Genomic DNA, 22631 nt, shown 5'->3' on the forward strand with positions numbered 1-22631 from the left:
AAAAGACACAAGTTTGTAGTCGTCAGGTATCTGTGACTAATGCCTGGCCAGAAAGAGACGCAAGTGATTTGAAGTGGATAAAGACAAGGCTTCAAAATTCATTGAAAGATGACATGCTTGACTCCTTGTTACAAATTTCCATCAATGGGCCCTTGTATCAAAAGCAAAAGATGTAATAGAACAAGCAGTTAGACTCAGTTGCCACTTATGCACATGAAACAATTAATTTTACAATTATACTATAAAGCTATTAGTTATGGTATCCAGTCAAGTCACCAATGGTTCAACTTGCCAATGCCAACTCGCCGATGTATAAAATCAAGTAGAGATGTCGGTGAGTTGGTCTTCAATCCAATACAACTTATTAGAAGTTAACTTTGTGGAACCGTCGGCCACTTGACTGTAATTCTCAGTTATAAGAGGAATGTATCAATTAACACCTGCCAATGCAGAATTCCACAAAAATGACAACTTGTTATCTTTGAGACAAGGCAAAGCCACTTGACACTTAACACCACGTTCTTCATCATTTTCATAACAATGTCTAATAATTGTTTTTTCCCTATTTTATTTTCATTACTTTTTGATTGAGAGAGTTAAAAAAATGTGCCTCAGAGTGCAGGAAAATGCATTTCCGAGGGTCTAATTTTTAAAAATTTTCTGGGGGAGCATGCCCCCAGACCCCCCTACGGGCCTTCGTTCACACCCTTTGGCCATGTATTCACATCTTATGGGAGAGATCTTGGGTTTTACACCAGCTTCTTACACCTGAATGAGCTCTCTCCACTAATTTATCAAAAGGGGAATCAACTACTTACACTGATCTACCAAATGTCTTTAAGCTAAAATACTTTCACAGTTTTTGTTTCCTTCACCAAAGATATTTACTTCAAGGCTAATTGCAGTTGATGACATGTTTGTTACCAAAGCATCAACCAGTCCATGTATCCAGTCTTCATACAAGTTATTCAAGTTACTGAGTGTAAGGTTCAGGGTAACAACCGATGTGTTCTTTGTCAGACCATCAGCCAGAATATGTCTCCACTCTCCTCTAATTTCACTGTAATTGTTGACTGTAAGGCTCAGCGTAGTCAATGACGTGTTTTTCCCCAAACCATCACCCAGATGACCTATGAAATATCCTTCCATGTAACTGTAATTGTTGACTGTAAGGCTCAGTGTAGTCAATGACGTGTTTTCCCCCAAACCATCACCCAGAATATCTGTCAAATCTCCTTCCATGTGACTGTAATTGTTGACTGTAAGGCTCAGTGTAGTCAACGATGTGTTTTTCCCCAAACCATCACCCAGATGACCTATGAAATCTCCTTCCATGTGACTGTAATTGTTGACTGTAAGGCTCAGCGTAGTCAATGACGTGTTTTTCCCCAAACCATCACCCAGACCAAGTGTCAAATCTCCTTCCATGTGACTGTAATTGTTGACTGTAAGACTCAGCGTAGTCAATGACGTGTTTTTCCCCAAAACATCACCCAGACCAAGTGTCAAATCTCCTTCCATGTGACTGTAATTGTTGACTGTAAAGCTCAGCGTAGTCAATGACGTGTTTTTCCACGAACCATCACCCAGATGACCCATGAAATCTCCTTCCACGTAACTGTAATTGTTGACTGTAAGGCTCAGCGTAGTCAATGACGTGTTTTTCCCCAAACCATCACCCAGAATATCTGTCAAATCTACTTCCATGTGACTGTCATTGTTGACTGTAAGGCTCAGTGTAGTCAATGAAGTGTTTTTCCCCAAACCATCACCCAGATGACCTATCAAATATCCTTCCATGTGACTGTAATTGTTGACTGTAAGGCTCAGCATAGTCAATGACGTGTTTTCCCCCAAACCATCACCCAGAATATCTGTCAAATATCCTTCCATGTGACTGTAATTGTTGACTGTAAGGCTCAGCGTAGTCAATGACGTGTTTCTCAACAAACCATTACCCAGAATACATATCTGGTCTCCACCAGTGTCACAGCAGTTGTTGACTGTAAGGTTCACTGTTGTTAATGTGGCATTTTCTTCCACAGCATCCCACAGAGCATCCATGTTTTCAATTGTAAATGAGTAAATGTTATTGAATTCAAGGTTCAATGTAGTTAAACACTCATTTTTTGCCACACCCTCAAAGAGGTTGCATTTCCAGTCTTCCCTGATGCTGCCAGGGTTGTTTATGTTCACACTAAGCTTTGTTACACAACTATCCTTAACTTTAGTAAATACTGGTATAAGCGATGAAGAATCATCTGCAGTTAAATAAACGTCTCTACAAATCTTGTTGCTGGAATTAGAGGAATGAACATTCAATGCAAATAAATATACCTGGTTGCATGATAGCCTTTGAAGAGAGTTCTTTCCGTCTCCCATCACCTCCCCTCGAATGTGAATACTCAAGTTAGACAGGGTGTTGAGTTTGTCAAAATGCTTGAAAAGACAGTCAGCAATGCTATCAGTTATTATTCCGTTCAAATTCAAATTGACACATGAAACCGATGAAGCTCTCACAAGTTTACAGAGATCAGTTGCTCCACTGCAATCTAACTCTCCCCAGATGTTGACAGTTAATGAATTTAGTTTTAAAGCTAAAAGGTTTTCTTTCAGGAAAGGGCAAAGGAAAGCTACTTGGGAATTTCCAACCATACCAGTAACATTTGGATACACTGTAAAGGACGTAGTTGACTTCATTGTAGACTGTAGAGTCCCACAAATATTCACCCAATTTGTAGGAAGCTCACCAAACACTTTTAATTGCAGACACTCCAAAGAATTGTTTCCAAGAAAGCCTTCTTTTAACAAACTCAAATCAGTGTAGCTGAGTTTTCCCCAAACAATTAGTGCAAGGGACTTCAGAGAAGGATTTGCTACAAGTCCTTTACTAACAGAAGTTGCTAAGGAATCACACATGTCTTCAACAACAGTAAGGCTAAGAGATGTAAGTGATCTGTTCAATAAAATCTTTCTTAAGAGTTCTGCTTCAGTTTCTGTCCATGAACCAAAAATCTTGAATACAACGGATGTCAGTGGCGTATCTGCAGATAGTCCCTTGTCAAGTATGGTGACGTAATCCTTTAACATCCCACAGGGCACTTTGAAAGTTACGCTCGTCAAGGACTTATTTGCAGCCAAGCTGTCACTGATGGCCACAACTTCATCTGAGGAAAAGGAACAATTTGACTCAAGAGTAAAGGAATATGCAGTTGAGACCACTCTGAGTACTTTACACAAAAGAGTTATAATTATCTCATCTTTCATATCCCAAATAGAAAAGGAAAGTGTTTGTAGCCTTGTGCAGTATGATAGGAAATCATCTAGTAATTGGCCATCTTCCGGAATGATCATATATGACACCATGGTATTTACTATCTCTAGATGAACAGGAAGGAATAACTCTAAAAAATCCTTGCAAGCATTCAAAATAATGAAATAATCAATTATTGTTTCTTCGTTTGCCAGGTCAATAGTTATGGTCTGTGGAAATGGAATAAAGGAGAAAAGTGCCTTTGCCACTTCTTCATAATTTCTACTCTCACTGAAACATTCATGAAAGAAAGTGGCCTCTTCCCCATAGTACTTGCACCAGTCCCAGTTTTGATCCTTTAACTTCTTGCCAATCTGTTTAAAAAGAAGACCAGCTTCCTCACCCAGAATACCTGACATAAAGACAAACACTTGTCTGTAACTCTCTACCAAATCCCTGTAAAAGTTCAACTCAGAAAAATCAACCATTTGTTTCAATAGCATTTGTGCCAGATAAAATGCAGCCAGATACTCTTGAAATGTCTTGTGAAAGAAGAAATACTCATGCTGTGGGTTAATCTTCCTTAAGCTGGCTTCCTTGAACACAAGACCAAGTGTGCGAGCTGCAAGACTCTCATGTCTAGATTCAAATTCTCCCAACTCTTCTTCACGAAACGAAAATCGATCTTCTTTCAAGCATCTCCAAGCTAACTCTCCAAGAACCAGAAAACTGTCTTCAAAGTGCCTCATTAGAGCTTCATCACCAGCAGGAGCCTCCAGATTATGTTTAGCACAATATCTCCGTAAAAGGCAACAAACAATTATCTGGTAAAGTTCAGTGCGATGAGATGGCAGTTCTCCCTCATGGTCCTCAAACACAATGCAAAGGAGTAACAAATTCAGTGGATTGTTCCATAGTGCATCAAGGAAAGAGTTTGTTTGAATTTCTTTGATGAGCCTCTCTCCATTTGACACATTCTCAAGACCTGCATTCTTAAAATGCTTCCTTATATAATTAAAAGCATCTTCTCTTGTAAAGCCTTCAATTTGTAAAAGCATATCGAAGTTCACTGTTTTTCGCACAACAATTCCTCTTTCCTGGCGTGAAGTGGCTAAGATATGGCAAAATGGAAAAATCTTTTTATGAAGCAATCTATCCACACAACTTTCTGACTTCTCAGGTAACTCATCAAGACCATCCAGTATTATCAAAGCTTTTTTATCATAATGGAAATCTTCAATATAATCAATAAGCTCTGTCTTGATAGCTTCTGCATTCTTAATTTCAGGTAAAAGTTGTGTATCAATGGCCTCTATTATGTCTCCATGAATATCGCGGCATTTGAGCAGTAAAACTACTTCAAATTGAGGAAAGGAATCCACCTGCAAAGTTGCCTTATTAGCCCAATCATGGGCAATTTTAAGACAAAAAGTTGTCTTGCCCATTCCTGGGCTCCCTTCTACAAGCACAATGACATCATCTCCATTTTTAAAAATTTCAGACGTGTTCACTTCAGTGTTTCCTAGCTGGAAATCCCGTTTTCTTCTGTGCAAAATTTTCAATCTTGTGTAAACATCTTCCAAAGGCAACTGAATGGTGTTATTCCAGAAGAGTGGTTTCAACTGAGATCGTCTGTTGTACTCATTTTTCAGAAGTTGGCAAACAACAGCAAGGTGGTTACCTAAAACCAAAGAAGAAATTTCTTTAAACTCTTACCTAAAACATGTTAAGTCCTTGTATGTTTGAAAATTCAAAAGAACATTTCAACTTCAAAGAATCACAAGTAAGGCTTCACCATGCATGAGAATGATATTCTCCATGATATGTTTTTTTTAAAGCCATTTAAAAAATCAAGATTTAAGAATCCTTCCCAGGAGACTCTGAGAAGAACTATGTGACAGAACACTCCAGTGAGGAGATAAGCAAACAATTTGAACCCCGGAGTAACAGTTGACAATGGAAACTGATTGTCCATGTAATTATTAGCTGTTTTGAGAAATACTACCAACAGGTAGAGATTCATGTCTGTGCTTAAGCAGTTTGAATTAGTATATAAATTATACCTGTGAATTGTAAAAATAAGAGTGTGCTGATGATCTTGTAATTTTCTTGTGACAGTCAAAGAGATTGACAAACAAACATAAATTTAGATCTGGTGAGAAAACCTAAGCCCTATTTGAGCTAATGATTTACAATTATCTAGCAACTTCTGGTAAAGCAAGCTCACTATAATTGCTATAAATCACTGATTATTGATCACAGAAATAACTGTAAGTAGACCTATAACAGACCTCTCTGGTATGTAAGCTCTAGCTGGGTTGAGGTGGTGGCAGGAGTCAAACACTGATTCTGTTGCACAAATTGAGGTGACAAACCATGACTAAAAGAACCTTCAGAAGGAAAAAAAAAAGTAACAAGTAACACTTACAAATAAATCCACATAGGTAACTATCAACACTGTAATGTACAAAATATTAATTTTCAATATCATCATAATGATTGTAATAAACACTCAAAAGATTGTTTAGGGCCAACTGCTATCAACTGTTATAATCCCCTTGTGCAAGGTGATTATAGGCAGATATGATGCAATCCTCAAGCAATCAGAGCATGCATATCTCCACAATCAGCCGAGCAATTATACTAATGTATGAATATCTTGATAAAATATCAAATTCTCCAAACTATAGCCATAAGCAGAAGTGAAAATTAAGCTTTGAAAAAAAAATTCAGGCTTGTACAGGAGCTGGACCCTTGACTTCTGTGATTCCAGTGCAATGCTCTACCAACAGAGGTAACATTAACCAGCTGGCTAACAAACCAACTCATGTTTACTTCTTTTGTGTTTACTACATACATGTAATGGTTACAGTGCAGTTGTCTGTTCTTTAACAAGACATAAGGTATAAAGAAAAATTAAAAAATTTAAACTATTGTCAAAGCTGACCACTTTTTAACACCAAAACAGTCATTCAGTTGGACAAAAGATCTCTTACTCAGGTCTGCAGGTCTACTCACTTTGAGTATGACTTCCTTGATGAATGGAGTCTTCATTTCTAGCAATGTCTGAAAAAGAAAGAGATTGACTATGCCCCCATGACAAATGAGGTAGACCATACCCAAAAGAACCTTATGAAGAAAAAAATTAGTTTAAACAATCACCGTTTATGTCTATATTCTGTGTTTGTATCCAGTTATTATAGCAAAGTATCCACTATGAAGACAATCATAAATGGCTGCAATTTCAAATTATAAAATCACCAGTAGAATTTAGGCTGTTAGTTTCATATGCCAAAATCAACTGCTAGTCCCTTTTGAATGTTTATAAGCAACACTCACTCATTGACCTCTTGGTAATTGTGAAGAAGAGCTCCCCAAAAAACCTGTCGGCCGACTGTCGGCCGACAGGTTAAGAAAAAAGAAAAATTGTGTTAAAAACGAACAGTTAACGTGACATAACAATCCGTAATGGTGATGTATGACTCGACAGACTTCACCTACTTACCGATCGACGGCAAAGTTGGTAGTATGTAAAGAAACGTTTCTTCCAAAATGTTATCAGATGCGTATAGGATATATCACTTGCGTAATTTACAACACACCAGACAATCTAAGAATCGCATGGGAAGATAATTTAATCGAAAACTCGGCCAAAAACTCTGAAAACCATAAGCTACGTATCAATACAAACACTTTCGTTCAAATCGCCCAACAATGCAACGCGGCCTCTTATGGTATGTTAAGTATGTATGTGTGTATTTGTTGCTAGCATCGTAATCTATCTTGCAGGTTTGGGATGAATTGCTATTTCCAATTTCAAGTTTAATAAATGATACAACTGTGAATCTTTTTACTCGTTATGTTAAGTAATAAAATACTATACGTAACAATTCGATAATTAGACTTGGATGCGTGATGCGATAATTGATTTAGGCGCGCGCCGCTAATCTAATGTTGAACAATACACATGTTGGTTCTGTCGGTTCAAGACTTTTTTTAATTTGGTGGCTCCTAAAGGAGCCGTTTGTTTGTAAAACTAAGTAAACTTAGTTTGGTGGGCAGAACTCTGCGATGGCTTCGAGCAAGTTGTCAAACGGTTTGTGTTAACGTTTCACGGACAAGCTACCGACAAGCTACCGACAAGCTACCGACAGGTTACCGACACATTACCAACAGTCGGCCGACTGTCGGCCGACAGGTAGCCTATATTTCAGGCAAAACCTGTCGGCCGACAGGTTTTTTGGGGAGCTCTTCTTCACAATTACCGACCTCTTCTCCGATCAAGTACTCATTAATTATACCAGCTACATAAAATGGTGTTTACCATGAACCAATGCAACGAGCGGTTTGATTAGCTACAAAAATGTATTGCTTGGTTAACAAATAGAGAAGCCTTGACTGTGTTCTGTTCTTCTGTAAAGCATGCAGGAAGTGGCTAGAGCACAAAAGAAGAGTAGGGAGAAACACGAGACATAATCAAGTATTTCTCTACATTTCTTAAGTGGGGAGACTTCTGTAATTTTATTACTGTACATAAGCTTACAATCTAACTGAGCATGAAAACTTTCAAAACTCAGACTGTCCATTTTGTTTCTCTTTGAGGACTTTTGGCTCTGTTCATGTTATGATGTTGTAAATTATGGCCTTTGGTAGAATTTGGCAGATGGCTGGACGGTGTTTGCTCAGCTCTATGCTTTATACTCTGATAGAGCACATTCTTTCATCCAGTGACAGCCAGTGTTATATCTGAACTTTATTATTAACTAATTTACTAATATAACACCATGACACAAAGTTGACACAAAGAGAAGCCAATAAAAAGCTAGTTATCAATCATTTTTACTGTGTGTTATTCTAAAATCAAATTGACCACAAATTTTCTATGCTTACTCTGGGGAAAGGTTTGACTCCCTTGACAATTAGGATTAACAAAGGCTGCAGGAAGATTCCCCTGACTATAATCCACAGCTACAGGAGCAGGTGAGTCAAAGCTCAAGGATCCTTTCAAAGTAAAAGTAAACCAAAAGTTTAATCTAAAACTGCTCAGTGAAATGGAATAAATTATACTGAAACTCCTTGTCAAGCATTAAGTGAAATTATCCACTATAAGCCATGTAAAGAGTCAATAGTGTACAGGTGTATACCTCTTTTCAGTTGTAAAAACAATAAAAATTACATGCATAATCATTTTTGTTATCATTATTATTATTAACCACTTTATGTAATGTAAGGAGTCACTGAGGTATACCTCTTTTCAGTGAGTAGCTGTAAGAAAATTTTATTTGAGGAAGCTGTAATACTTAAATGGTACTTGCTCCTCAGACTACTGGCATGTTAGCAAGCAAGGCAAAGAAGCAAAAGGGTAACTAGGACTACAGAACCCAGTCAAAATGCAATAGCCTTACAAGCTCCACACATACAGTAGCTACCAATTGCTAAACAATATCATTTTCACTGTTTGGTAAATAAAATTCCCATTTACTTTCCCATCTTACCATGAGGATGACATCTCTGATGAACAAGTCCTCTGCAATATGTTGAACTGGCCCCAGCAAATGAGTTTTGATCATGCTCAGTAGATGGATGTCTGTTCTGTCCTGATATGGATAAGATACCAAACATATCAATTAGACACTTTGGGGTTAAAATAAGATACAGTTGAATCCTGATACCTCAAACCATCACTCACTCAAACCTCCCTAACCCTAACCCTGTACATTTACTGCAATTTTACCCTCACTAAATCAAACCCTAAATAGCTTGAACCCTTCCTTAACTTGAAGTAATTTTTGTTTCCTGTAAAGTCATTTGTTCTCTACATATTTTTACACTCCTTAACTTGAACCATGTTGAGTTACTTGCGTAACATCAAAGCAAACAGTTAACTGCAGTCCAAAACATTTACATTACCTGATTCCTGCAGTATTTCAGTGTTCCATTTTCACTTGACTTCTCTGTAATTAAATTCACTTAAAATGTGTACTGTTTGAATTGACAAAATGGTAAACACCCCTTTTCCCTTATTTTCCATTCCCTTGAAGGTTTGAGTTATTAGCATTCAACTGTATTACATATGTATGCGAATGGACTTTCTTATCTCACCATGAAAGTGTAGTCATAACACTCATTAAGGGTACTCTAGAAGATCTAACTAGAGCTGTAGCCAATAAAAAAAAATAGTTATCAGTCATTATTACTGTAACTGCAATTTATTCTAAAAACAAATTATCACAAAATTTTTGTACTAACTCTCTGTAAGGTTTGACTACCTCTGAAATTGAGATTTACTAAGGGTGCACGAAGATTCCCCTGACTATAATCCACAGCTACAGCTGGAGCAGGCAAGCCATAGCTTGAGGAACCTTTCAAAGTAAAAGTAAACCACAAGTTAAATACAGAATTACTCTGTGAAATGGAAACAGTTGAAACATCTTATGAAGTGTTAGGTGAAAACTTACACTTGAAGCAATGCAAAGGTGTCAATAGGGTATACAACTACCTCTTGTCAGTGGGCAGGTTTAAGGAAATTTAATTTAAGAAAACTGTAGTTATATTTAAATGTAATTAAAAGGTAATTACTACACTAACTGCTGCCATGTTAGCAAGAAAGCCAAAGAAGTTTAGAGGGAGGCCTGGAAATAGTAACTGTAAGAACCAGAGAACCCAGTCAAAGTCCTACATTTTTAACAAGCTCATGACGTACAGTAGCTGGAAAATGCTAAACAATATCATGCTCACTGTTTGCTGAAAAAATACCAAGTAACTTCCCCCATCTTACTCTGAGGATGACTTCTCTGCTGAACAAGTCCTCTATAACATGTTGAACTGCCCCTGGCAAATTGATTCTGATCATGTTCAGTAGATGGGTGTCTGTTCTGGTCTGTATGGATAAAATACCAATGATAAGTATATTTACTACTATTATCATTATTATTATTATTATTATTATTATTATTATTACTATTATTATTATTATTATTACCATAATAGTATTAATCATTATTAACCACTTTTTGTTATTAATGTTATCATCATTAACTATTATCATTAATATTATTATTATTAGCCACTTTATGCAATGTAAAGAGTTGATAAGGTATACCTCTTTTCAGTGAGTAGCTGTAAAAAAATTTTAATGGCCAAAACTGTAGTACCTATATGGTAATTGCTTCTCAAACTGCTACCATGTCAGCAAGCAAGGCAAAGAAGCAGAAGAGTAACTAGGACTACAAAACCTAGTCAAACTGCAATAGTCTAACAAGCTCCCAACATACAGTAGCCGCCAGTTACTAAACAATATCATCCTCACTGTTCTGTAAAAAAAATTCCCATTTACTTTCCCATCTTACCATGAGGATGACCTCTCTGATGAACGAGTCCTCTGTAATATGTTGAACTGGCCCCAGCAAATGAGTTTTGATCATGCTCAGTAGATGGATGTCTGTTCTGTCCTGATATGAGTAAGATACCAAACATACCAATTACACACTTTGAGGTTAAAGTAAGATACAGTTGAATCCCGATACCTCAACCCATCACTAACTCAAACCTCCCTCCTGGACTTCCTTCATCCATTTACTACAATTTTACCCTTGGTAACTCAAATCCTCAATAACTTGAAGCAACTTCTGTTTCCCAGCTGTCAGGTCATATTTTATAAATTTTTACACTCCATAACTCAAACCACATTGAGCCACTTGTGTCATATCAAAACAGACAGTAAACAGCACTCCAAAACATTTACGTTGCCTGTTTCCTGCAGTAATTTAGTGTTCCATTTTCACTTGAATTCTCTGTAATTAAATTCACTTAAAATATGTACTGTATGAATTGACAAAACAGTAGACACCCCTTACCCCTTATTTTAAAATCCCTTGAAGAATTAAGTTATTAGCATTCAACTGTAATAAATATGTATGCAAATGATTTTTCTCATGTATGTACTCTACATGTAGTATTTGACAAAAGATCTAACCAGAGCCATGGCCAATAAAAAGCTAGTTATCAGTCATTATTACTAACAGTAACTGCAATTTATTCTAAAAACAATTTATCACAAAATTTCTGTATTAACTCTGTGTAAGGTTTGACTACCTTTGAAATTGAGATTTACTAAGGGTGCACAAAGATTCCCCTGACTATAATCCACAGCAACAGGAGCAGGCAAGCCATAGCTTGAGGAACCTTTCAAAGTAAACACAAACCACAAGTTAAACCCAGAACTGCTCTGTGAAATGGAAAAATCTTATGAAGTGTTAGGTGAAAACTTACACTTGAAGCAATGCAAAGGTGTCAAAAGGGCATACAACTACCTCTTGTCAGTGTGCAGGTTTAAGGAAATTTAATCTAAGAAAACTGTAGTTATATTTAAATGTAATTAAACTAACTGCTGCCATGTTAGCAAGCAAGCCAAAGAAGTTTAAAGGCAGGCCTGGAAATAGTGACTGTAAGAACTACAGAACCCAGTCAAAATCCAACATTTTTAACAAGCTCCTGACATACAGTAGCTGGAAAATGCTAAACAATATCATGCTCACTGTTTGGTGAAAAAAGTCCCAGTGACTTTCCCCATCTTACCCTGAGGATGACTTCTCTGCTGAACAAGTCCTCTATAACATGTTGAACTGCTCCCAACAACTTTATACTGATCATGTTCAGTAGAAACGTGTCTATTCTGGCCTGTATGGATAAAATACCAATAATAAGTATATTTACTATTATTATTATTATTATTATTATTATTATTATTATTATTATCATAATAGTCTTAATTATTATTAACCTTTTTTGTTATTAATGTTATCATCATTATAACTATTATCATTAATATTATTATTATTAGCCACTTTAAGCAATGTAAAGAGTTGATAAGGTATACCTCTTTTCAGTGAGTAGCTGTAAGAAAATTTTAATGGCCAAAACGGTAATTGCTTCTCAAACTGCTACCATGTCAGCAAGCAAGGCAAAGAAGCAAAAGAGTAACTAGGACTACAAAACCCAGTCAAACTGCAATAGTCTAACAAGCTCCCAACATACAGTAGTTGCCAACTGCTAAACAATATCATCCTCACTGTTCTGTAAAAAAAAATTTCCATTTACTCTCCCATCTTACCATGAGGATGACCTCTCTGATGAACAAGTCCTCTGTAATATGTTGAACTGGCCCCAGCAAATGAGTTTTGATCATGCTCAGTAGATGGATGTCTCTTCTGTCCTGATATGAGTAAGATACCAAACATACCAATTAGACACTTTGGGGTTAAAGTAAGATACAGTTGAATCCCAATACCTCAACCCATCACTGACTCAACCCTTCCCTCCTGGATAACCTTCATACATTTACTACAATTTTACCCTTGGTAACTCAAATCCTCAATAACTTGAACTTTCCACTAACTTGAAGCAACTTCTGTTTCCCAGCTGTCAGGTCATACTCTATATATTTTTACACTCCATAACTCAAATCACATTGAGCCACTTGTGTCACATCAAAACAAACAGTAAACAGCACTCCAAAACATTTTCGTTGCCTGTTTCCTGCTGTAATTTTAGTTTTCCATTTTCACTTGAATTCTCTGTAATTAAATTCACTTAAAATATGTACTATATGAATTGGCAAAATGGTAGACACCTTTTCCCTTATTTTCAATTCCCTTGAAGAATTGAGTTATTGGCATTCAGCTGTAATAAATATGTATGCAAATGAACTTTCTCATCTCACCATGGAAGTCTGGCTATAAAACCCATTAAGGGTACTCTACATGTAGTATTTGACAAAAGATCTAACCAGAGCCATGGCCAATAAAAAGCTAGTTATCAGTCATTATTACTAACAGTAACTGCAATTTATTCTAAAAACAAATCATCACAAAATTTCCATATTAACTCTGTGTAAGGTTTGACTACCTTCAAAATTGAGATTTACTAAGGGTGCATGAAGATTCCCCTGACTATAATCCACAGCTACAGGAGCAGGCAAGCCATAGCTTGAGGAACCTTTAAAGTAGACACAAACCACAGTTAAACCCAGAACTGCTCTGTGAAATGGAAACATCTTATGAAGTGTTAGGTGAAAACTTACACTTGAAGCAATGCAAAGGTGCCAATAGGGTATACTACTACCTCTTGTCAGTGGGCAGGTTTAAGGAAATTTAATCTAAGAAAACTGTAGTTATATAGTTATATAAATGTAATTAAACTAACTGCTGCCATGTTAGCAAGCAAGCCAAAGAACTTTAGAGGGAGGCCTGGAAATAGTAACTGCAAGAACTACAGAACCCAGTCAAAATCCAACATTTTTAACAAGCTCCTGATGTACAGTAGCTGGAAAATGCTAAACAATATCATGCTCACTGTTTGGTGAAAAATTTTCCAGTTACTTTTCCCATCTTACCCTGAGGATGACTTCTCTGCTGAACAAGTCCTGTATAACATGTTGAACTTCCCCCAGAAACTTTATACTGATCATGTTCAGTAGACAGGTGTCTGTTCTGGCCTGATATGGATAAGATACCAACCATACCAATTAGACACATTAGAGTTGAGGTGCATTTGGAAGGTTTTTAAAATCTTGTTCCACACCAGATGTTATTTTATTCTATCTACCAATGCATAAATAAGACCTTGTATTTGAAATGAGTAAAACTGAAGAAATTTGTTAGAAGTCCAGTGTGTGTGTTCCTGTGGAAGCAAACAAGTGTTCTTTTCCAAATTGTAAGCAAAAATGTTCAGCTGAGTGCTTTCAGATACAAGACTCAGCCATAACAACTTAATGCCAAAAATTTAAACATTTTACACTTGTTGCAACATTGTACTTTTTTGTTTGCTTAGCTTTCTTTCCAAGCACTACATTTGTGCACAGTAATTATTACATATTTCAACTATTGTAACTACAGTACTAATTACAAATGTTGTTTTTGCTTTAAACTTATTACATATTTGCATGCAACATGTAACAACAAAGTCAAGGGTTCAACACATTAAACTAATGATGGCATGAGTCATGCTGAAACATCTCTAAAAACTTTCCTCGTGAATCTGAGTTTTACTATATATTCCAATTGTTATTGTGAAGCTACAGAAGAGTTAATTCTAATTTTGAAGTTAAGTAATGCAATTTAGAAATCAAGCAATTCATATACCATTATGTAACTGTCTACGAAAATTTTTCAACAAAAATGGTCTGGTGGTCAAAACTGGATATGCCAATAGGGTAAACTTGATGTCTCATTTAACTGAACAGAAAGATAAATCTACAGAGGGGAAAACAAGGAAATTGTCTTCAAAAATGCCTGTAAAGAACCAACCAATATTAACACTTTTGCTTTCATGAACTACAAATGATAGAAGGAATTTGGATTGGATTATTCACCTCATGCCCTCACAATTTACCTTCACAGTAGTCATGATTAGTCAACTCTTTCCTGAGTTGCTTGTGAGGTTGATCTGTACTGACAGGTGCTGGTCTCTTATCCCTCCCTGGTATAGTTACCCTAATTTCTGAAAAACATACATGCACCAAAATAAATTAACGACGATTGCCAACAGCATGCAGTGGCAAGTAGATCATGCTTGATTGTCTTAGTAGTAGTGAAGGAACCACATATATCATTAGAATATACTGAGTTTCTCATGTAAAATAAGTTCTCATAGACTTAATAAATTAAAAATTTGATATTGGTAAAATCAAGTAAGATCCTCATGTCATAACTTTTCAAATCAGATTCTGCCTCTAGTTCCCTTCTCTTACTTGACATAACTCTTTGTTTGAAGAAAAAAGTTGTTACGAAAGACGAATGCTGCTATCGCAATCTACATTCATAAAAAGAAAGGATCAGAGAAGAAAGAAAAAGTTCTCTAGTCAGAGTAAATATCACAAGACCAGTGAAATGGATCAACAAAACAAACAGTACACGTACAAGTTAGAGAGGTCTGTTCACATCACAGATATATCAAAACAGTCAGTTCTGCAAGCTTTTATGAAATGATAATTCATATATACATGTACGGCTTGTAACTGTATAGGAGTTAAATACACTTGGAGAATGCACTCAGTTATAATATTTAAAATATCTTGTTTACAAATTTCATAGATAGGCCAATTTTTAAAAGTGTTATGTTTTGATCTATACCTTGCAAGGGCTGAAGGCTGACGTAGTGTACTTCATGGACATGTCCCAGCACAAGATGCTTGCTTTGGTCAAATGGACAATCTGGCTTGATAATTACCTCACTATGGCCTGGAAGACTACTAATCACATGAATGGCTATTTGATAACAGTTTGCTGCAGCCCAGAGAATCACATGATCACCCCAAGTGCCATCTTGTTCCATGTCTGTTAAGTAATCACCCCACGTTGTGTGTCTATCAACAAAGTGAAACAGATCTGTTCCATCCACCTTTAAGAGAAAGTCCAACAAGATAACATGTAATATTAATAGCAATAGAGCGACTTGTAATGATTCAGTATGGTAATATTTTTATATAATAGGTATTACCTTCAAAAGTATTCACAGATGAATACAAGACTCTTTAGTAACTAGGCTCAATAGTCCTTAATAGTACTCCCTGTATACGTTGGATTGAGTAATTTTTACAACTAACATCATGATATATAATCTTTAAAATTCTAATAGCAAAAAAGGATTGATCTAAATGAATGATTATAAACAAATTCATCAGCATTATACTTGCCACAGTTGTTCTAAAAAAACATAGCAATAAGTTAAAACAAAAAAGAAGGACATTGTTATGAAACAAAGACAAGTTGTCCTTTCAAATTGTGTCAACTTCAACTTATGTATCATACATGTACACTGAAGACCTTGAAGATGTTCTAATAATAATTGCTCACATTTAACTTGAATGTGGAGCAGAAGATACATTTGTAGTATCTGTTCTAGACATTACATGTACTTTACCAAATATACTCACCTGTTTTGGGTGCTCTCTTAGATACTGAACTAAGGACCGCCTCAATTCAAAATGATGGATCTTTACTCCTTTGACAGTCTCCAGTTGCTCTGACAAGGCATAGAACATACAATTCCCTAACCCTTGATTGTCAGAAATCTTATAGCCCTTTTCTGATGCAATCTTCTCTAAGTCTGAGAGTGGGTCTGTGTTGCTGCTGTTCTTATATCTACTGGCATTCTGTTGCCACTGTTGAAGGTTACGGATGACTTGTTCATTCCCACCTAAAAGAAAAACAACTTAATGATCATTACTTTATTCTTATACATGTACATGACAGGTTGCTGACAAAATCATGGCATATGGTGCAAGAGTAAAACAGAAAGAACTACACAGGTTGAGAATTTAGTATTTGGGAACAGAGGGAACAACAGCTTTCAAAGCTTAAGATGTTTTCCAAGAACTTGTGGCAAAATGATTGTGTGACAACAAAGGTATACTGAGTAAGGTCAACTACAAGAGGATTTTAACGAAGGGGGTAAGTTTCTAAAGCAACTTTGGTGCTGCATTGAAAGAAGAGTATAACAGGGTAATTAAGTATTATCAACTGAGTTGATAACGTAAAATGGCCTCTGTAAAGGCTTTTAAAGCTGACATTTTGTACAGGTTTCCCTGTTTTGAGCATCATTCACACAAAAGACTTGGCATGGAACTCTGACCCTGTTATACTTATCCTTCATTTTTTTCCTTTTAATCTAAAAAAGGTCAATCTAAATTAAGACACCAACCAAGTTGACCATGCTTGTTCAACGTTCAACAGTACCTGCTTTACATGTATGTCTTGAGTAAAATAACTACAGAAAATATTTCCCATGCAAATGCACTTTACCAAGTACATATTTCAACTCTGAAACACTGTTCCTAACCTTGTAGGTAAGATTATTACATAACAAGAAAGTTTACCTTTCCCGAGTATTTACCATTTTAAACTATTTGACTGTTTGATTCAGGTCTACAAAAAAACTTATGGTAACCACAGGTCCAAGTCAACTCAAGGCTGATTCAACATTTTACCAGTATACCTGGTTTATCAGTTATGAGACAAGTTAAGGCTGTAACATTTAAATTTAAGTAAATTTACCAAAGATAAGCTTCTTCATCTTTATCACAAGACTCTTACAAGGCACCTCCCAGCTATACTTCTCCAAGTACTTTTCACGCAGAAGACTTGACTCTGAAAGTCGCACTTCTCTCTTTTTCTGACGGACACGCTTGATTTCTCTGGCCCAGTCTTTAGGATATTCAGAGTCTACCACACTCTGTGAGCCTAAAAGCACTTGCTTCAGAGCTTCTCCAAGTCCTGAATTACCACTGACAAGTACAGGCAGACCAGCAGATAACGCTTCCAGAGCTTTTATTCCAAAACCTTCCGTCCTTGATGGCATTATTGCAAGATCCACTTCACAGAATAAGTCAGCCAGCACTTCTCTGCTATCATCAAAGCTACGAATGATAAGCTGATTACAACTAATACCATGGTGGAGCAACTTATCTGCTACAATATCTCCTTTAACTCCAGCTGCACAGACAAACTTGAGTTTGTAAGATTCATCTTTCAACTCAGCAATTGCTTTGGCAGCTATATCGTACCCTTTGACATTGAAATCTGCACAGCTGTCACCACTTCCAATTACAAGAATAAAGAATGTTCTTCTTTCTTTAATTGCTTGCTTTACTTCCAAAAATTCAGAGAAAATGCTTGGAGTAAGGTCAAAAACATTTTCCTCTTGTTTAACTGGACAAAGGTAACGCTTGTAAACTTCTGCCAGCTTGGGTCCAATTGTGATAACTTGATCAGCCATTTTACAGAGTTGGATTTCTGTTTTTTGCATTTTTTCACCTTCTGAAATGTTTTTGTACATTCCATCTTCTTCAGGAGCAGAGTGAACAACTTGAATCCATTTGCAACAACTGTAATTTGGATTTTTCTTGATGAATGGAATTAGTCGGCCAAGGTGTACTCCATGACCAATGACACAGTCCATTGTATGGTTTCTTGGCGGAGATGACAGCCAAAGAACTGGCTCTACACCAGGAACTTTATCTGCTTCAATGAGCTTCACATTGTGACTTTCAGCACTGCTCCTGTCCTCTCCACTGCAATTTGGAAGCAAGATACTAACATCCACATTGGGGTGTTTGGCTAACTGGATGGCCAGCTCTCGGTTGATAGTTGACAAGTCCCCATCAGTTGATGATCTCCACTCACTACTTAGCAAAGTGACCTTCAGTGTCCTACTTTCCTGGTCTTCCTGTGATGTAGAGGCTACACTAGGAATGGTGGAATCCTAAAACAACAAAACAAGAATGGTATTGACAATAAACTGCAAAATAAGAATAAATCACACTAATAGATGTCCACTCAGTATGTAATGTCAATTCTTTTGTAAACTTGCAGTTGAGTTTTATCCTATGCCAAAAAGTCAGATACATGTAGATTGAGACAAATTTAAACCAGGAAAGCTTTAAGTTGCTTTGAAGATCTACACTATCACTGTCACTGATAACAAACATTACAGTTATAAGGAAATTGAAAATTATCCTAATTTCAAAGCAAGTTGAAGAGGATCTTCCTCTTCAACTCACTTTGAAATTGGTACATGTAGTTTCATTGAAGACATTTAGGTGAAAAAATAAGGGGGTAAATGAATGTTTTTGTCAAAATCAAAGGTTAGTATTTGTAACAGATTTAGATTCCTCTTACTACCTTTTGTAGCCTTGACATCACAGGAAGCTTTTAATTTTGAAAAATTATGCTGGAAAAAAAAAACAATATGAAATGTGAATTTACTGAGTCTATTTAATAAGCTTTCTATTTCCTCTTGGAATGTTGTTGAGACCACTTATTAGGGCAGTACCAAAGGCTAACTTGACCTTTTTGGGAAGCCTTCATTTTCTCATATATTTCAGATCATTGTTTAAGTTGCCTCTTTGCAAAATGTTAAGATTGGAAAACGGCCCATTTTCAAAATGAGAAGTTTTGTTTCCAAGGACAAATCTTGCAGCAAATTAAGATAAGATCCTGGTCTAATGGTGTTTGCTGTTCACAAGGTATTTCCTTTAGATGACATTTCTGATATGTCCATTTCCTAAGTAACAATGTGACAATGAAAAACAAAGTGCTATCTTATCATGGATTGAACTCAAAAAAGAGCTCTACAGTAGCTGACTACTTACACTTTCCAAGCAACAAAAACACAAATACATTTTTTTTAGCCTTTTATTCTGAGAATTTTGATGAAATCTCCAATTTTGGAAACACATCCCAACCATAGGCAAGTGAATAACCACAGATTTTGTTTTGTCACACCATGTTAGATTGAACGTTGTTAATTCCCACACCATGTTGTATTTTTGTGGTTCCTGGTGGCGAGCAACATTTACAGCATAGTATACCATGGTCTGCGAAAATTTTCCAAATGAGAAGGTATGGGATTGTAAAATTGTCAAATTGAATATTACTTGGCAGACTGCTCTGAAAATCTTTATCACCATCATCTCTGTGCATGTGCCAAACCATTTTGAGTAGTAGTAGAAATTGGCTTGGATTTACAGAAGATTTTTCTCCAAAATGGCCTTTTAAACACACCCCCTAATTCCATGAAATTCCTCAAATTCCAAGGCACTGTGCAAAATAAAAGTTTTTCCCCAGATTATGAGTAAAATGATATATTCCATGTGACAATTTCAAGTCATTCCAACAAATCTGTCAGTAAATATTTCATTAATGATTTGAGACAAAATTCACTGAATGTGGTGTTTAGTACTACCTTAATTTGGTAGTGAAAATGTACCTAAAAGTAGGCACTGTACAATGAATCATTTCCTCTCAAATACAGACAATCAAGAACAATTTTAATGAAATCAGAACATACCAATAGCAAGTCATCTGACCACCTCCTTCTTCATACATCCTAAACAGATAGAGAAAATAAAAGAAAGAATGTTTAAATACATCACCTATTCTGCATTTGGAAAGGCATGTTATAAAAGTCAGAAATTGTGGAAAGAGAGCCATTTATGTTTATGATAAGAAAAAATTATCAAGATTTTCAATGAAATAAATTTCTTTTTGACCTGTGGATGAAATTCAATCGCAGAAATGATCCTTAAAGGTAACACCTTGTAATTTAAGCAATTGCAGAGATCAGGATTCTACTGAAGCCGATAAAAGACAACTCCAATATATTTTTGAAATCCAAAACATAGTTTATGGTAGTTTAAAAGTTTTTCAAGTCTAAAAAAAATTAAGCATCCTGATTGAACTGTTGGAACTGCAAATAATTTTTTTGAAAACCCAAAAATACTTTGCGATCCAATAATTTTTGTCATGAAATGCAAAAAGTGTTTGAAATTGAAGTTTATTCATTCCCACAGAATATGCTCTGAATGAACTTGACTTCTCCTTTAAAACTTCAACTGACTGAGCCTTCTTTTCAAAGTCCTCAGTAATGCTTTAATCAATTTAAAGTTTCAACATTCCTCCTGCCCCCCCTGACAACTCCTCAAGCATTTGCACTTTTGAAAACTTCATACCTTTAAACACCTCCATACTAAAAAATAAAACATTTCTATTTTGCTGGAAAGACTTGACAGTTCTGGTTCAAATTCCTCACCCCATCCAGGCAAGATTCAAATTCCTCAACCCTCCAGGGGAGAAAAAGAAACCTTTTAGCCTGTTATGGCTCAATAAGAAACTAGGAATCTGCTTTATACCAACCAACCTGATGACATAATAGCATTCTAGAACTAGGAGACATATCACTATATATATGGAGTGGTTGGACACTAACATCCATAGAGGCTGAATCATTTAAAAAGTAATTAAGTGATTTCAGACAAGTCCCCAGAGCAGATGTTTCCTGATTCACTCCAAAGTAAATCATGAATCAGCAATGTGAAAGGTGGGAAAAATAGGGAAATACAAATGTACTTAAAGACATAAAATGGACACTGAATATGATTGAGAGAAAGGAACATCCATAATCAATGAAAAAAAAAAAACCTCCTCTCATCAAACCCCAAAAATGTTACAAAGTGCATGATTACACAAGTTAATTGAACCAAAAAACATTTGGATATGTTCACCTTATCTGTCCTGTTAGTAGTGAGAAAAGATTTTTCACATGAGCCCTTCCATGACCAGCAACCAGGGTACTTTAATTCTTAACCCTTTACACCCTAACATCAATATGCATATTCTCCATACTGTGCTCTATACATTTTATAGGTTCTAACAAGGAGAATTTATTTAAAAATCAAGAGCTTCTTTAGCTGGTGATCATTTTCTTTAATCTCATGACCTTAATGTGTGAATTGTTCCAAATATTTCTAATTTCACACTGAGACAATCAAAGTTTGTGACACAACCCAGAAGTTTATTCACTCTGCCTTCTACTTCAGGAGTGAGCTGCTGATTATGGAAGATAAATTCATATTTAAATGAACAGATCATCCTCCACAAATGTTAGCGTACATGTGGCTGTACCCTCCCCCTCAAAGTGAAACAGCACAAGCAAGGGAACAGGAGGGAAGCAAAGAAGGGTTCCCTTGCTTCCATTTCGCTTTGGCGGGGGAGGGTACAGCAGCACAAATGTCTTCATTGAGATGCAAATTTAAACTTGAAACACATTTCTCATGCGTGGATTACTAAGCATTTCAACTGAACGAAATTCCACAATCCTAAAGTTAAAGTGTTCCACATACAACGGCTAATCCGTCAGTTATTCGGACAAGTGGACCGAAAACGTACACAATTCATGGTACCACGTTTCATGGTACCATCTCCCTTAAAACACCTCACAGTTGTAAAGACATGCAATGCAACGAAAGCACGAACAATGCAAATCCAGAGACGAAACGCACATTTTTTTACGCACACTTTTCAAACATTAACTTAGGAAAGTTTAACAAAATTCCCTAATTGAATGGGCTTCTTCGGAAGAAGTAACCTTGAATTAGCAAAGAAGAAGAGCTTTATGCCAGTTTAATTTCCAGTCGGCGCAAACGTTGCAACCTCAGCACATTTGTAAGGCCTCACGAACGCTGGAATCTGATATTTCAAATTTGTATGTTTTCTCACGATAAATTGCTTGAGAACAACCTACACATTTGAAGATACCAAAGGTATCTTTACATCTGGAAGTGGCATCGAACAGGTCCTGAAACGTAAAAAAATCGTAATTCCTCAATCGAATACCTTTGATAACTGACGCGCATGTAAACTGTTGCTGATTATTGCCACTGGTTTTCACTACTAAAAGCCTCTAAAAGGGATGACCACAACTTCTCCGGTGAACCAATCCCTTGAAGACATGATTACGAGCTGATGAAATATTGAACTCAACCCATGATTGACGCAAACGCTCCCTAGCAAGTAGTCAACTCAGTCAAAGATAACCTTTC

At 36.3% G+C, this 22631-nt stretch overlaps 1 protein-coding gene across 4 annotated transcripts; it reads right to left on the bottom strand.

Annotated features, from left to right (window-relative positions):
• Positions 1-11: 11 nt before the first annotated feature.
• On the bottom strand, positions 12-22627 carry LOC131778761 (uncharacterized). Of its 4 annotated transcripts, XM_066159571.1 has the most exons (21): positions 22426-22627; positions 20102-20140; positions 18934-18982; positions 17308-18514; positions 16188-16450; positions 15385-15652; positions 14645-14752; positions 13647-13748; positions 13160-13249; positions 12366-12467; positions 11831-11932; positions 11348-11437; positions 10603-10704; positions 10032-10133; positions 9523-9615; positions 8749-8850; positions 8144-8254; positions 6272-6382; positions 5545-5643; positions 819-4934; positions 12-151 (listed from the first exon to the last, which is right to left on the bottom strand). In XM_066159571.1, exons 3-20 carry the CDS (start codon positions 18949-18951, stop codon positions 838-840), a joined length of 7167 nt encoding a protein of 2388 aa, XP_066015668.1. In that variant the 5' UTR covers positions 18952-18982; positions 20102-20140; positions 22426-22627; the 3' UTR covers positions 12-151; positions 819-837. The 4 variants fall into 4 exon arrangements, with proteins under 4 accessions (XP_066015668.1, XP_066015669.1, XP_066015670.1 ...); XM_066159572.1 differs by lacking the exon at positions 12-151 and having other exon boundaries at positions 838-4934; positions 6272-6319; XM_066159573.1 differs by lacking the exons at positions 12-151; positions 8749-8850; positions 9523-9615; positions 10032-10133 and having other exon boundaries at positions 838-4934; positions 6272-6319.
• Positions 22628-22631: the final 4 nt, after the last annotated feature.

This window comes from Pocillopora verrucosa, chromosome 12 (genome assembly GCF_036669915.1).
Source record: "Pocillopora verrucosa isolate sample1 chromosome 12, ASM3666991v2, whole genome shotgun sequence".
Classification (NCBI taxonomy): Eukaryota; Metazoa; Cnidaria; class Anthozoa; order Scleractinia; family Pocilloporidae; genus Pocillopora; species Pocillopora verrucosa.

Excerpts from the sequence above, each read along its gene's own strand:
- LOC131778761 (XM_066159571.1), bottom strand. Across the intron at positions 11,933-12,365 it reads TCAGAGAGGTCATCCTCATG|GCCAGAATAGACACGTTTCT; the intron begins GTAAGATGGGAG and ends TTATCCATACAG. Across the intron at positions 10,134-10,602 it reads TCAGAGAGGTCATCCTCATG|ACCAGAACAGACACCCATCT; the intron begins GTAAGATGGGAA and ends TTATCCATACAG.